The 15,511-nt window shown below is 41.8% G+C and overlaps 1 protein-coding gene across 3 annotated transcripts in view; it reads left to right on the forward strand.

Moving 5' to 3' along the window:
• The window catches only part of kdr (kinase insert domain receptor (a type III receptor tyrosine kinase)), an 83,897-nt gene that overhangs the window by 22,877 nt on the left and 45,509 nt on the right, over window positions 1–15,511 (forward strand). For all 3 annotated transcript variants that reach the window (XR_010963415.1, XM_067987365.1, XM_067987374.1), the window contains exons 8-13: window positions 2,631–2,748; window positions 4,403–4,578; window positions 5,888–6,044; window positions 7,985–8,117; window positions 8,433–8,541; window positions 15,063–15,413. Coding sequence is in view for 2 of the 3 variants with exons in the window: in XM_067987365.1 (XP_067843466.1) it covers window positions 2,631–2,748; window positions 4,403–4,578; window positions 5,888–6,044; window positions 7,985–8,117; window positions 8,433–8,541; window positions 15,063–15,413 (1,044 nt within the window). In the remaining variant the exon portion in view is untranslated. The remainder of the gene's footprint in view (window positions 1–2,630; window positions 2,749–4,402; window positions 4,579–5,887; window positions 6,045–7,984; window positions 8,118–8,432; window positions 8,542–15,062; window positions 15,414–15,511) is intronic.

Genomic DNA, 15,511 nt, shown 5'->3' on the forward strand with positions numbered 1-15,511 from the left:
TTCTCTGAGTAATATAAGTGGCATAGTAGCCTAGTGGTTATGGTATTGGACTAGCAACCTAATAGTTTATGAATTCATATCCCACCATAGCAGGTTGTAAAACAGTATTTTTGAAAATTTGTAGATGTAGGAAATTTTAAAAAACTGCTCCCATTTGCCTGGGCTACATATGACGCCGGTTCCACACTATGTCATTGACTCTGAATGGCATCAGAGCAACCAGGGGTGTGCAATAAATGTTGCCTTTCCAATGTTGCCTGCATCCCTGAACAAATATAAAAAAGAGATTGCCAACTAGGGAGAGTTTTGTGATGAGTTATTTCATATTGGACCACTATAGGCAGTGACAGAGGAGACTTTTATCCCATTGGCCTGGGCTGGCTTGGCACCCAGGTCCCAGAGGTAAAAGACTGGTGTCTAACCCAGCTCTTTTAAAGAAATATATTTTGTTGAACTATACATTCAACACAGTTGAAGGCGTATAAAATTTGTAAAATGTTTCAATGCTTCACTCAAACCTTTTGATAGTAATTCTTGAAAAAGGCAATACCATGGTCTTCTCATATGTCCTGTATATGTACTCCTGCACCTAAAAGGAAATTACATAGAGCCCCCACTTGCCAAAAAATTACAATCTCTGATGTTATATATAATGCTTATTATCCCCTCTCATACTGAATCAATAAAAAACAGACTTTCTACAAAAAAGATGATCTTTATTCCCCTGAAGGCTCAGCTAGTTAAGGGAATGAGTAGCTGCGGTATAAATACTAGGAACATAGGAAGATAGGAACAGGAGTAGGCCTTTAAGCCCCTCGAGCCTGTTCCACCATTCACTGAGATTATGGCTGATCTGTGACCTAACTCCATATATAAGCAATCTTACAACACCAGGTTATAGTCCAACAGTTTTATTTGAAAATCACAAGCTTTCGGAGCTTGCCTCCTTCGTCAGGTGAGTGAGGTTCACTCACCTGACGAAGGAGGTAAGCTCCAAAAGCTTGTGATTTTCAAATAAAACTGTTGGACTATAACCTGGTGTTGTAAGATTGCTTACATTTGTCCACCCCAGTCCATCACCGGCATCTCCACATCATAACTCCATATACCTACCTTAGCCCCATATCGCTTAATACCGTTGGTTAACAAAAATCTATCAATCTCAGATTTAAAATTAACAATTGAGCTAGCATCAACTGCCATTTGTGGAAGAGAGTTCCAAACTTCTACCACCCTTTGCGTGTAGAAGTGTTTCCTAACTTCACTCCTGAAAGTCCTGGCTCTAATTTTTAGGCGTCTCCTAGTCCTAGACTCCCCAATCAGCAGAAATAGTTTCTCTCTATCTACCCTATCAGTTACCCTTAATACCTTGAAAACTTCGATCAAATCACCCTTTACTCTTCTAAATTCCAGGGAATACAACCCTAGTTTGTGTAATCTCACCTCGTAAATTAACCCTTGGAGTCCAGGTCTCATTCTGGTAAATCTATGCTGCACTCCTTCCAAGGCCAATATATCCTTCCTAAGGTGTGGTGCCCAGAACTGAACACAGTACTCCAGATGTGATCTAACCAGGGCTTTGTATAGCTGTAGCATAACTTCTACCCCCTTGTATTTTAATCCTCTAGCTATAAAGGCCAGCATTCCATTAGCCTTTTTGATTATTTTCTGTACCTGTCCATGACATTTTAATGATCTATGTACATGGACCTCTAAGTCTATTTGGACTTCCACTGTTTTGAGCTTTTCACCATTTAGAAAATACTCTGATCTATCCTTTTTAGGTCCAAAGTGGATGACCTCACACTTGCCTACATTGAAATCCATTTGCCACAGTTTTGCCCATTCACTTAATCTGTTACTATCGAGGAAGGTCTTGAATCAGCTGATCTCAGCCAGAATGGCGGTGTGGCGCTTCAATTGGCCTCAATGCTCCTGGGCTAGTAAGGGGAAAATTAGTCAGAGTTCTTGCTCCCGATCACTATCCATATACCTCACTGAAAGTATGCATGTTTGGATGTTTCGTGAAGTCTGGATTGGATTTGGCTGTGATTCTCCCTAAATAAAGCCTGTGGATACTCTCTATATAGACTCACACATGAAGAATGGCCACTTGAGTGACTTGAAAGGGACTGATGCCCATAGACCTGTACCCCAGCAAGTAGTCAGTGTCATCAGGAAATGGGGAAGGGATGAGGCAAAATTGACAGAAAAAGCAAGAAGGGGAAAAAACGCCCTAATCTGGAATTTAATTTCCCCTCAACTGCGGAAGACAGAGAAATAAAGAGAAGGACCTTATGTTGCTTTAACTGAAAAATTTGCTTTTTAGGCACCACGTGAGGCATCCAGAGCTTGCTTGGAAAACGGCATTCCTGACAAAATAAATGTTCCTTTTAGTGATGACTGAGCACTCTTCACATTATTTTGACAACACTGAAAGCCTAATTTTCACACTCTTTTGCTGAACGTTAACATTTGTTTTCCTAACTTGCTCATACAAATATAATGAAGAATGCTGCCTTACATAAACAATGTCAGTTCTTTTGGTGCTCAGAGATTCCCAAGCCTCATGTTTTCAATAAGAACATTAGCTTTATGGATCTGACTTTGTTTTCATTATGTGCTTTCAGACAAACCCTTCATCTTCATAGATCACAAAGCCGGGTCGATAGTCGAGACAGTGCTGAAAGAAAGGAATGTCAAAATTCCAGTGAAGGTTACAGCCTATCCCCAACCAGAAATGAAATGGTAATTGCTAAATAAATGACAAAAAGAAATAATGACAATTACTTTTAAGGAACCAACTTTCTATATACATTGTTATAATTTTCAGTTGTATACAGTAAAGCATTATTTACATTTATTCTACTACATATAATTGTCAATTTTAGAATTAATTTTGACATATATTTTCATTAACTGGTGAGAGTCTTTTAGCAATTGGAATGCTGAATCAGAGTGTATTAAATTGAACAGTGTACTCCTGCTTTCCAAGACGTGAACATTTTTGGCACAGTACACCAATAGTATGCACAAGACTATCAATAATAATTTTTGTAAGAATTTCAGAGATCAAGGGCTCAATTTTAGCCCCCAAGATCAGGTGGGTTTGGGGCAGGAGCGCAGACAAAATCAATGTTTTTGAGAGCAGGCAGACATCCCGGCTAGAACCCGCCCATTTTTGCATTAGACTCAGGCAACTCTTTGTGCGTGCACACATCAGTCACCAGGAAGTCCCGCCCCCACTTAAATCCAGCGGGCTGATACTTAAAGGGACAATGTACTGAGGTACTTTATATTTTGTGTATGGATCACTAAAAACGATTTTAACATTACCTGGGTGGCTTTCCCATTGCTTCTGATTCACATCTGGTGAAAGCAGATGGGAAAGGCCGGATCAATGAAATATGCACTAAATAAATTAAATAAAATAGCATTTTCCATTGTAAAAAAAGTTAACAAACATACCTTAAAGCCTAGACCGCTCCCCCAATCCGTTCTGCGATGTCGCCTGGACAACCCCCTCCGATCTCTGATGTTGCCTGGACCACCCCCCCCCCCCCGATCTCCAATGCTGGCTGCACCCCTCCCCCCATGATCTCCGTGTCACCTGGACCCCACCACCCACCCCCCCCCTCCCCTGATCTCCAATGTCTCCCTGCTCACCCCCATCTCTCTACCAACAGCCAATGAGGTCTGCCTCTCTCTCTCTATCCCTCCCTCACTTCTCGAATGTGTAGCTCCTCTCTGCCGACAGGCAGCCAGCCTATCAATCAGGCTGGCTGCTGGGCGTGAAACCTGGAAGAAGCACCGATTGGCCTCATTAAGGTCGCGATCACAGATTTCGACTTGTCCACTTCCCTTCCGGGTTTCGCATCCGAAAATCCCTCCCCTCCCCCCCCAACCCCGCACTCCTCCCACCGGCATCATGCCCCAAATATCAGATATTAGATTAGATGAGTCTAATATCAATGTGCATTATTCCTCTTTGTTAGGTAGTTTAAATGAAACAAATGGCCTGGACAGACAGTGAACCTTAATTCATGGTAAAACACACATTCTTAAAATTACCATTATTACAAAAGAAAATAATAAAAGTTTCCAGCCTTTTCTAATGCATCAGTCAACAATCCCTTTTTCAATGGCAAATACACTTGAATGTTTATTATTACCATAATGCTACACACATTTTATTGGACACTTTCTAATGGTTGCTCTATTAATACCTGAAAGAATACAGATCCCTTTGACCTCACTGAATGGCAGAACAGGCTGGAGAGGCTGAATGGCCTACGACTGTTCCTATGTTCCTAAAAGGACTTTTTTTTTTTTGTTGACATAAATACAGTGTATTGAAATCCCAAAGTGCTTCCTAACAGTTTCCAATGGTTTGTTTTTATAGGACTAAGAATGGAAAGCCGATTAGTAAGGATCAAGTGCGCTACAATATAAAGCAAGTTGGATTTACATTGATGATCAGTGATGTGACTGAGAAGGATGTAGGGAATTACACAATTATACTCAGGAATCCAGTGACAAAAGAAGAGCAGCGTCACACAGTCCAACTCATAGTAAATGGTAAGAAATGTGAAATTCTGTAATAACTGGCAATTTTTACATTGCTTTAAACTACTGAGTTTTTTTTTTATTGAAGAATTTTATGTGAAAGGCCAAGACCATCAGTGCAAGATACCACCAAGGTAGAAAAGATGAGGTATATCAGAAAGTAGCGATTTGCTGAGCTTTTTGAAGCCTGTAGATTATAGGAGGAAGGGAAGTCAGAGAGAGGTTAGGAGCTCCACGGTTTTGAGATCAAGTTAGACCAGAAGATGATTTACATGCACAGATATATTGAGCTGTTTCTCACCATGGTTTTAAATGCATTGGAATTCATTATACTGACACATGCCCATGAGATTTCACCATACCAATTTAATATGAAGCGAAGGTTTTACTATAATATTCATAGTGCGTATAATCATTTTGATGTGGTACCGATGCTTTCTTTCTGGCATATATATTCACACATGCGGTGGGGGAAGGGAAATAGGTAGGTCTGCTTGTGGCAGGCAACTTAACGAGAATATTTATTTAGGTTCCAAAAAGTGTTGGGAATGCATATTTGGATGTAAAACTGATGGATAGACTTGGATTTATGGCTCGATCGAATGTTTATGTGTCGATATTTTTATATGTCTGTATTTTTATTCCACAAAACACCAGATTTAAAACTTATTGGGGGTGGAATTCAACATTGGCGAGGGCACCTAAGGGCGATGGCGAATTGACTGCCTGTTATACACTCCGTCCCATTTTCCTTTCCACTGAAGTCATGGAGAAGAAAACCATGGTGTATAACGGGCGGCCGATCCACCACCATCCATATACGCCCTCGCTGAAGTTGAATTCCACCCCATTATTTCATTTTGAAAAGGATCTCCACGTGTATATATAAATTCCACAACTTTTTTCTCTGTTTTTAGTGGGTCAATTTAAACTACTTTTTAATTTGCTCTTGGGATTTGGGCAACACCAGCAAGACAGTGTTTATTGCCCATTCCAAGTTGCCCTGAGAGCATTAAGAATCAACAACATAGCATGGGACTGGAGTCACATGTAAACCAGACCAGCTAGGGGAGGCAGGCTTCCTTCTCTGACAGACATTAGTGAACCAGTTGGGCTTTTATAGTAATTTAGCAGCTTTTGTGGTTATTTTTCCTGGTACTAGTCCACATATTAACAAATTTATTGAATTCAATTTCATAACTTGCTATGGCGGAATTTGCACTCAGAACTTCTGGGTTGCTTATTCAGTACTACACCCAATAGGCTACTGTACTTAGCATTTTGAAGTGATTTCTACAAATGTGATTTTAATATTTTGCAGTTCCCCCAAAGATTCATGAAAAAGCAGTGGCCACAGACACTGACTTCTACAACTATGGAAGCAGACAGACTCTGACCTGCACTGTCTATGGCATTCCTGCTCCCGACAGGATTATCTGGGAATGGCAGCCAGCAGAGAACTGTAACTTCTTCTACCAGTAAGTAATTAATAATATAATGTCATTAATAATTACATCTAATTATTAAGATTAAAAAACACACATATTTGAATGCATGTTCCATATAGACTATGGTTCTTGATGCATTGTACCTCGCAAGACTCCGTTGTTGGGGGTCATATATTTTCCATTTATCAACTTCTGCGATCATTGCAAATGTTTCTTGTGAAGCAAAACAGAAGTTTCTAAAATGAAACATTAATGTGTGTTTATATGTGTGATATATATATCATAACAGTGCTATGGAAAGTCAATGTATTTCAATGAGGAATAGTTTCAACAGACTTACTGATGTAATAAAATCTAATAAAGTATTTGAAAACTGAGTGCGAGGTGCTGCAAGCCCTTCGGTACTTCATGAGACACACATCCAGTATTTCAATGAAACAGTAACTTGTGTTATACAGCAATTGAATATATTTAAAAAACTGACTTTGTGTGTCTGTGCAAGATGTATTCATTCTGGAGGAAGTATATTGATTGATGTTCAGAATGAGTGACAGCCTCCCACACCAGGCCCAAGAGACTTCTCTTATCTTGGCCCAGCAGAAGGTCCGGTAGACTTCCTGCATGACAATCCTGGGCAATCTGCTTTCCTGTTGTTTATTTGGCCACTAACTTCCACTAGGTCTTTCCTCCACCACCCCCATTGTTTTCCCTTTCCAATTGCGGATGCAAGGATCTTATTGAGGACTGCAGAGGTTTCTCTGTCTCCTTATCTTCCTTAGAAGTTGAATTATCTCTGGCAACAAACTTCATTTATCAAAGCCTTGCTTCCAAAAATAGCTATTTCCTTCTATGCATCCTAATTGTAAATCACTTAAGGAGTTTGAATAATATTTTGAGATTTTCTTCTATATTTGTTATGTCTATATATAATATACATAGATATTATATAAAATATATTTTAAAGGTCCATTGTCTTTATGACAAAAAAGGTTTGTAAACCATTTTTTGGTTTGGAAAAGAAGAGCTAGAAGAGATGTGTTTCATTTTTATTGCAGTAACAATACTTGCAAGTGACCCAATAATGCATTCCAGTTCAATTTACATTACTGCACCGTTTGTTTGGCAAACCTTATTTCAATTGTTTACAGATGCTTTTTCCCTTCATCAGTGCAATATTAAATCCAACTTACAAGCCAACAAAATGTCCTGATTAGTTCAGTGTGAGGGGGATATTTTCAAATACTGTCTAGTTACAGTAGCAAAAATACATTTTTATGAACTTGTTCAGCACTAAAAACGTTCTCATTTATCCAAGAGCTTACTTTCTTTCAGGTAGCATCTCCAAATTAAATATTAGCCTCCAATGATAAAGTAGAATTGGATAAGTATGTAGAAAAATCCTTTATTTCAAGTGCAGAAAATAAAAACATTGAAACTGTATTTTTTGGGTTGTACTTTAATCCTCATTTGGTTTAATTGTATAAAATACTCAGAATTTGTTTTTTCTTTTTTGATTTTCTTCCCTCCTCGGTTTGGTTGGAGTACAGTTTCACAAGCCCTAACAGCTCTCTGGCGCCTCACTCACATGGTAACATTTCGTATGTGAGGCCAGACAGCGAGTGCCAACAAGCTATTTAACTGTGAGAGCCAAGGGAGTATCACCGCCAAGTCCAATCCTGACCACCTCTGATATCCACACAGCTTTCAGGAGGGTAATCCTGCTTATTTTTTTTCCAGGAGTGTTGAGGCCAGTTATAAAACTTGCATTGTTTCCCCATCTGAGATCTGCTAATAGCACAGACCTAGGATAGAGATGAGGGCTTTGTTGATCTGCATAATTCCATATCACATTTTCCCACTGAGGTTGTGGGGGAACACAATCATGATTTGTAAGAAACACACACACGTCTTTTTTTAATTTGGAAACATGATTTGATGAAGATACATTGATGTCAATTTCTTTCCAATAGTTATCAAGGAGAATTGGAATACCCCAATAAGTCGTATGAAAATGAAAACTGGAAGAACATTACAGACAATTTTGGCAGCAACAAGATTGAAAGTACAGAGCCTCGAACTGTGTTTCTTGAAGGGAAACACAAGGTGAATTAACTATTAACAAACGTGGCTAAACAAACACAATGAATACTATATGCAATTAATACAATAAATATATTAAGTTAAACAGTGATATTTCCTCAGTAGTCTTAAAATGCTTGATAGTGCAATCTGACATTTAGCTAGCATTAAGCACTAGTAAGATTGAACTAATGTTTTGAGTCTTATATATATAAATTTCAATGCTTACAAGTGTTTCTTTTTGTATGTACTCTTTTGGTCAGAAGACATACTGATATCTGAACTCATCTCTGTACATTTGTTATTTTTATGCTACCTTTTTCTGATGTTTCCTACTAGATGGTCAGTACCCTTGTGATTCAGGCAGCAAGTGTCTGCGCTATGTACAGATGTCGGGCTATTAACAAAGTGGGACAAGATGAGAGGGTTATCTTCTTTCATGTAACCAGTAAGTATGGCATGTCTGCTGCAGCATCTCATTAAAACAAATCCCATGGAGAGACTGAAGGGTCTGCTCAGACTTGAACTTTGAGATTTGAGAACTATATAATTACAAAGTTAACTTGTATGGTAACAGTGCAGCTGCCCCAACTCATGAAGAAGCTGCTGTTGATGGATCAAGGATTGAGTCGTACAGTAAATAAGCTTTTTGTCCCAAATAACTTTACAATAGACAATTCTAAATTTGTAAATGAATTGTGAATGTATCATTTCCATCTATTTAAGCTCATTCTAATAAATCAAAATAATGAAGGGTCAGATTTCACAAATTAGTGATCCTGGCATGAGAGCTTTGGACATTGGAGGTCAGCAACCCTACATGATTTTTCACCCATTAAAATTAATGGATAGAAGATCATTTGCGTTGCACTGATCTCCTTGCCTGAAGCTCTGCATCGGAAGTGCTAATCTGTAAAATCTACCGTAAAGGTTTAAACAATGGGATTAAAATGAGATAAGGGTCATCAGTCCAATCTTAAAATATTTTGGAAGGGGGGTATTGGCAAGAATTGAAATAGTAATATTTATTCTTATATAAATAATAATTTATATAAATTTATATATTTAATATTAATTAAATATATAAAAATATATTTTATCACACATATTTTTGATAATATTGATGAAGGGGACCTGTAACCCACCTGAACTCACCTCCCTCTTGTTATTATTATTTGGAGTGGTAGATGCAATAGAAAATGAAGCGAATCTGTCACTGCTCCAGTTGTAGCCTGGGAGACAAGAGCAGGTTATGGCTGAGCTGAAACTCAGAGTCATAATCTGCTCATCCATCCACATTGAAAACAGTGGCCTAGAAATTGGATCACACCCAAATCAGAATGCAATCCAAGTGCACGCGCCAAACGAGGTCGGCAGCAGGACCACGGCAAATTGGCCCATTGGCCTCATTAGGATAGTACCGACGAACAGCGCGTGTTATTCGAGTTCCCATAGACAGCTTGCTGGTCGTGGGCGGGGTGGGGAGCAGCAAGATCTGTCGGCTCGGACCAGGGCAAGATCCTCAGAAGAGCCCAGGAAGGGGGGGAGGCAATCTGGTGGGGGAGGGGGTGCAAGCCGGGAGAAGCGCTCCTGCTTCGCCTGTCTCCACAATAAGGTGAGTAAAACACTTAAAGACAACAGCAACTTGCATTTATATAGCACCTTTAACGTAGTGAAACATCCCAAGGCGCTTCACAGGAGCATTATCGAACAAACTTTCACACCGAGCTACATAAGGAGATATTAGGACAGATGATCAAAAGATAAGTCAAAAAGGTAGGTTTTAAGGAGCATGTCAAAGGAGGAAAGAGAGGTAGAGAGGTAGAGAGGTGGAGAGGTTCAGGGAGGGAATTCCAGAACTTAGGGCCTAGGCAGCTGAAGGCACATCCGCCAATGGTGGAGCGATTAAAATTGGGGATGCGCAAGATGAAAGAATTGAAGGAGCGCAGAGATTTCAGAGGGTTGCAGGGCTGGAGGAGGTTACAGAGATAGGGAGGGGCGAGGCCATGGAGGGATTTAAAAACAAGGACGAGAATTTTAAAACTGAGCCGTTTCCGAACTGGGAGCCCATGTAGGTCAGCGAGCACAGGGGTGATGGGTGAACGGGACTTGGTGCGAATTAGGATAGGGGCAACAGATTTTTTTTCATTCGTTCATGGGATGTGGGCATCGCTGGTGAGGCCGGCATTTATTGCCCATCCCTAATTGCCCTTGAGAAGGTGGTGGTGAGCCGCCTTCTTGAACCGCTGCAGTCCGTGTGGTGAAGGTTCTCCCATAGTGCTGTTAGGAAAGGAGTTCCAGGATTTTGACCCAGCGACGATGAAGGAACGGCGATATATTTCCAAGTCGGGATGGTGTGTGACTTGGAGGGGAACGTGCAGGTGGTGTTGTCCCCATGTACCTGCTGCTCTTGTCTTTCTAGGTGGTAGAGGTCACGGGTTTGGGAGGTGCTGTCGAAGAAGCCTTGGCGAGTTGCTGCAGTGCATCCTGTGGATGGTACACATTGCAGCCACGGTGCGCCGGTGGTGAAGGGAGTGAATGTTTATGGTGGTGGATGGGGTGCCAATCAAGCGGGCTGCTTTGTCCTGGATGGTGTCGAGCTTCTTGAGTGTTGTTGGAGTTGCACTCATCCAGGCAAGTAGAGGGTATTCCATCACACTCCTGACTTGTGCCTTGTAGATGGTGGAAAGGCTTTGGGGAGTCAGGAGGTGAGTCACTCACCGCAGAATATCCAGCCTCTGACCTGCTCTTGTAGCCACAGTAGCTGGTCCAGTTAAGTTTCTTGTCAATGGTGACCCCCAGGATGTTGATGGTGGGGGATTCGGTGATGGTAATGCCGTTGAATGTCAAGGGGAGGTGGTTAGACTCTCTCTTGTTGGAGATGGTCATTGCATGGCACTTGTCTGGAGCGAATGTTACTTGCCACTTATGAGCCCAAGCCTGGATGTTGTCCAGGTCTAGCTGCATGTGGGCTCGGACTGCTTCATTATCTGAGGGGTTACGAATGGAACTGAACACTGTGCAATCATCAGCAAACATCCCCATTTCTGACCTTATGATGGAGGGAGGTCATTAATGAAGCAGCTGAAGATGGTTGGGCCTAGGACACTGCCCTGAGGAACTCCTGCAGCAATGTCCTGGGGCTGAGATGATTGGCCACCAACAACCACTACCATCTTCCTTTGTGCTAGGTATAACTCCAGCCACTGGAGAGTTTTCCCCTTGATTCCCATTGACTTCAATTTTACTAGGGCTCCTTGGGGCCACGCTCGGTCAAATGCTGCCTTGATGTCAAGGGCAGTCACTCTCACCTCACCTCTGGAATTCAGCTCTTTTGTCCATGTTTGCATCAAGGCTGTAATGAGGTCTGGAGCCGAGTGGTCCTGGTGGAACCCAAACTGAGCATCGGTGAGCAGGTTGGCTAGAGGCGCAGCTAGTTCTGGAGCACAAGTCTTCAGCATTACAGCCGGGATGTTGTCGGGGCCCATAGCCTTTGCTGTATCCAGTGCACTCAGCTGTTTCTTGATATCACGTGGAGTGAATCGAATTGGCTGAAGACTGGCTTCTGTGTTGGTAGGGATATCGGGAGGTGGCCGAGATGGATCATTCACTTGGCACTTCTGGCTGAAGATGGTTGCAAACGCTTCAGCCTTGTCTTTTGCACTCCCGTGCTGGACTCCGCCATCATTGAGGATGGGGATGTTTACAGAGCCTCCTCCTCCCGTTAGTTGTTTAATTGTCCACCACCATTCACGACTGGATGTGGCAGGACTGCAGAGCTTTGATCTGATCCGTTGGTTGTGGAATCGCTTAGCTCTGTTTATAGCATGTTGCTTTCGCTGTTTAGCATGCATGTAGTCCTGAGTTGTAGCTTCACCAGGTTGGCACCTCATTTTTAGGTACACCTGGTGCTGCTCCTGGCATGCTCTTCTACACTCCTCATTGAACCAGGGTTGATCCCCTGGCTTGTTGGTAATGGTAGAGTGAGGAATATGCCGGGCCATGAGGTTACAGATTGTGCTGGAATACAATTCTGCTGCTGCTGATGGCCCACAGCGCCTGATGGATGCCCAGTTTTGAGCTGCTAGATGTGTTCTGAATCTATCCCATTTTGCACGGTGGTAGTGCCACACAACATGTTGGATGGTGTCCTCAGTGCGAAGACGGGACTTCATCTCCACGAGGACTGTGCGGTGCTCACTCCTACCAATACTGTCATGGACATATGCATCTGTCACAGGTAGATTGGTGAGGACGAGGTCAAGTAAGTTTTTCCCTCGTGTTGGTTCGCTCACCACCTGCCGCAGGCCCAGTTTAGCAGCTATGTCCTTCAGGACTCGGCCAGCTCAGTCAGTAGTGGCGCTACCGAGCCACTCTTGGTGATGGACATTGAAGTCCCCCACCCAGAGTACATTCTGTGCCCTTGCTACCTTCAGTGCTTCCTCCAAGTAGTGTTCAACATGGAGGAGGACTGATTCATCATCTGAGGGAGGGCGGTAGGTGGTAATCAGCAGGAGGTTTCCTTGCCCATGTTTGACCTGATGCCATGAGATTTCATGGGGTCCAGAGTCAATGTTGAGGACTCCCAGGGCCACTCCCTCCTGACTGTATATCACTATACCGCCACCTCTGGTGGGTCTGTCCTGCCGGTGGGACAGGACATACCCAGGGATGGTGATGGAAGAGTCTGGGACGTTGGCCGAAAGGAATGATTCTGTGAGTATGGCTATGTCAGGCTGTTGCTTGACTAGTCTGTGGGACAGCTCTCCCAATTTTGGCACAAGTCCCCAGATGTTAGTGAGGAGGACTTTGCAGGGTCGACTGAGCTTTGTTTGCCTTTGTCGTGTCCGCTGCCTAGTGGTCCGATGCCGGGTGGTCCGTCTTATTGTGACTTTTTTTAGCGAGATTTTACAACTGAGCTCAAGTTTATGGAGGGTGGAAGATGGGAGGCCAGCCAGGAGACCATTGTAATAGTCCAGTCTGGAGGTAACAAATGCATGGATGAGGGTTTCAGCGGCAGATGAGCTGAGGCAGGGGCGGAGACGGGCAATGTTACTGAAGTGGAAGTCGGCTGTCTTGGTGATAGAGTGGATATGTGGTCGGAAGCTCATCTCAGGGTCACTTAGGACGCCAAGGTTGGGATCGGTCTGGTTCAGCCTCAGACAGTGACCAGGGAGAAGGATGGAATCAGTGGCTACGGAATAGAGTTTTTAACTTACCCTTCTGGTGGCAGCCTCCAGCGTCACCAGGATCGCTGGTTTGGCTGCCGAACGCCTGAAGAAACTGACCACAGTGTGCACGGCACATCCTGTGATCAATTGCAGTCCTATTTGGCAAATGGGCCTTAAACAGGCAGTAAGCACCCCCCCCACCCGATTCCCATATGCAATGGGCCTAATGCCAGTTTCAGGCACACACCCTAGACACCTAAGAAGGAACCCTAACCAAATGTTGGACGGCGCACTTCCGGTGCAGATTGAGTGCACACATGCCCCCCGTGCCATATTGGACCCTTAGGTACCCGTTTAAATCACAGTGCAATCTAATTTCTAGATCAGTGACTCTTAAATTTCTTATTAACTTTAAAAATATATATATTTTGAATTGGCTGGGTTTTGGTGATTAATGTGCAGCATGAGCTCACTTCTGAAATAATACATTCCCAAATTATTTTATGCATGTGCTTATCGTGCTACTGTTAGCAATTGTGAACATTTTATTGGCTAAACCAATATTCCAGCCATCAAACCATATTGTTTTCCATTGAATGAGCAGCAACATACATCACTATCATAGCTAACTGCAATAAGTACTTTGTAGTAGTCACAGCAAGATGGAAACACTGGCCATAATTATTAACAATCTGAAACCCATACTATCCCAATAACAGGTCATGTTCTACATTCCTTCCATGGTGTTCTTGACCAACTTGAAAGTTAAAAACTGACTTCTTCAAAACAGATGGATAAAAAATTGATTTGCTTAGTAATACAGTCATGCTTACAGTATTAGTGACTCACGACTCACTGCTTTTCTTTTATTTCGTGAGCATTAATCACCTTTTGTAAAAGATTCTGACTAATGAATTAATTTTTTTCATAGTCTCACTGGATTTGAGTTAGTTTTTATTTAAATAATTTCTTCCCGTCAAAATCCAGTGCGTGAACTGTTCGGGAAGCTCTTTATTTCCTGCATAGAAAACAATTTCATGTGACCTCATTAGGCTTCGGAAACCAGTCTTTGCTGAAGAGGCAGTTCCCTTTTACTAAAGTTTTGTTTAATGAAGTGAGTATTATCGATCTTTTAGCAGATGTATATATATGTGTGCAGGGCAGTTTATGCCGCACAGCACCCTGGCCTTCTTTAGTTTAGTGTACAATCTCCTTACAAACCTCTTTCCAGCTTTTATGTATAATGTAGAGCAATTGTTAAAATTACATGCAAATAGTGGGAAACAGGTTCTCATTTAAACATTTTTTTTAACCGAATGGTAGTAGTTGAAAACCCCCAGGTGCAGTATATTGCTTTCACCCCTTGGTTACAGCTCAGGATATTTACTATACTGCCAGCTGTAATATTTGGCCCACAAATAGTTTTGGCTAGGCTGACCAGGCCAAGCAGAATCTCTTCTAATTAAAGCCTCTTAATTCTGTGCACTTCATAAAAAAAGAAACAAATGAATTTAAATAGAGGAAAATAATTTTATAATTAAGACTGTAATTATTTTGATATTTGAACACTAAAATATATCTGTCGTGTCTTATGTTTGTCAACATTAAATATACGTGCATTTTAAAAGAAAAACTGTAACTATTATGTTTTCATCAGTAAAAGACAGAAAATGGTTATTACTAAAACTCTGGAAGAGAATGTGCAAATTGCGGTACATTTAGTGCTTCTTGAATCAGTGTTTCTTGGCATCTTATAGAAACTAAATAATTGATTGGATTTATGTTTTTGATTTTTCAGAGGGCCTTGAAATTAATTTGCAGCCTACTGACCATCCCATTGAAAAGGACAATGTAACTCTTCAGTGCAGAGCAGACAGATTTACATACAAGAACCTAAAGTGGTACAGGCTTCACCCCACAATCCTCCAAAGCTACCGTGGTACCCTAGCCATCCTCCCTTGTGAGCACCTCCAACGTGATGCACAAGAAATGACCTGGAGGGTGATTTCTGGCCACATGATTGAGAATATCACTGTCGAACTGAGCTTTAACAATGTATCTCTTCAAGATCAAGGAGTCTATCTTTGTGAAGCCCAAAATAAAAAGACAGGTGAAAAGCACTGTGTGATGAAGACTCTTTCTGTAACAGGTGAGAAAAAAATACTAGAAACTGATAGGTTGTATCACATATAACCATTGTGCTGCTACTTTTTTTGGTGAATACTTGTGCTTATCGCAGTGAGGAAG

Source organism: Heptranchias perlo, chromosome 1, assembly GCF_035084215.1.
Source record: "Heptranchias perlo isolate sHepPer1 chromosome 1, sHepPer1.hap1, whole genome shotgun sequence".
NCBI classification, from domain to species: domain Eukaryota; kingdom Metazoa; phylum Chordata; class Chondrichthyes; order Hexanchiformes; family Hexanchidae; genus Heptranchias; species Heptranchias perlo.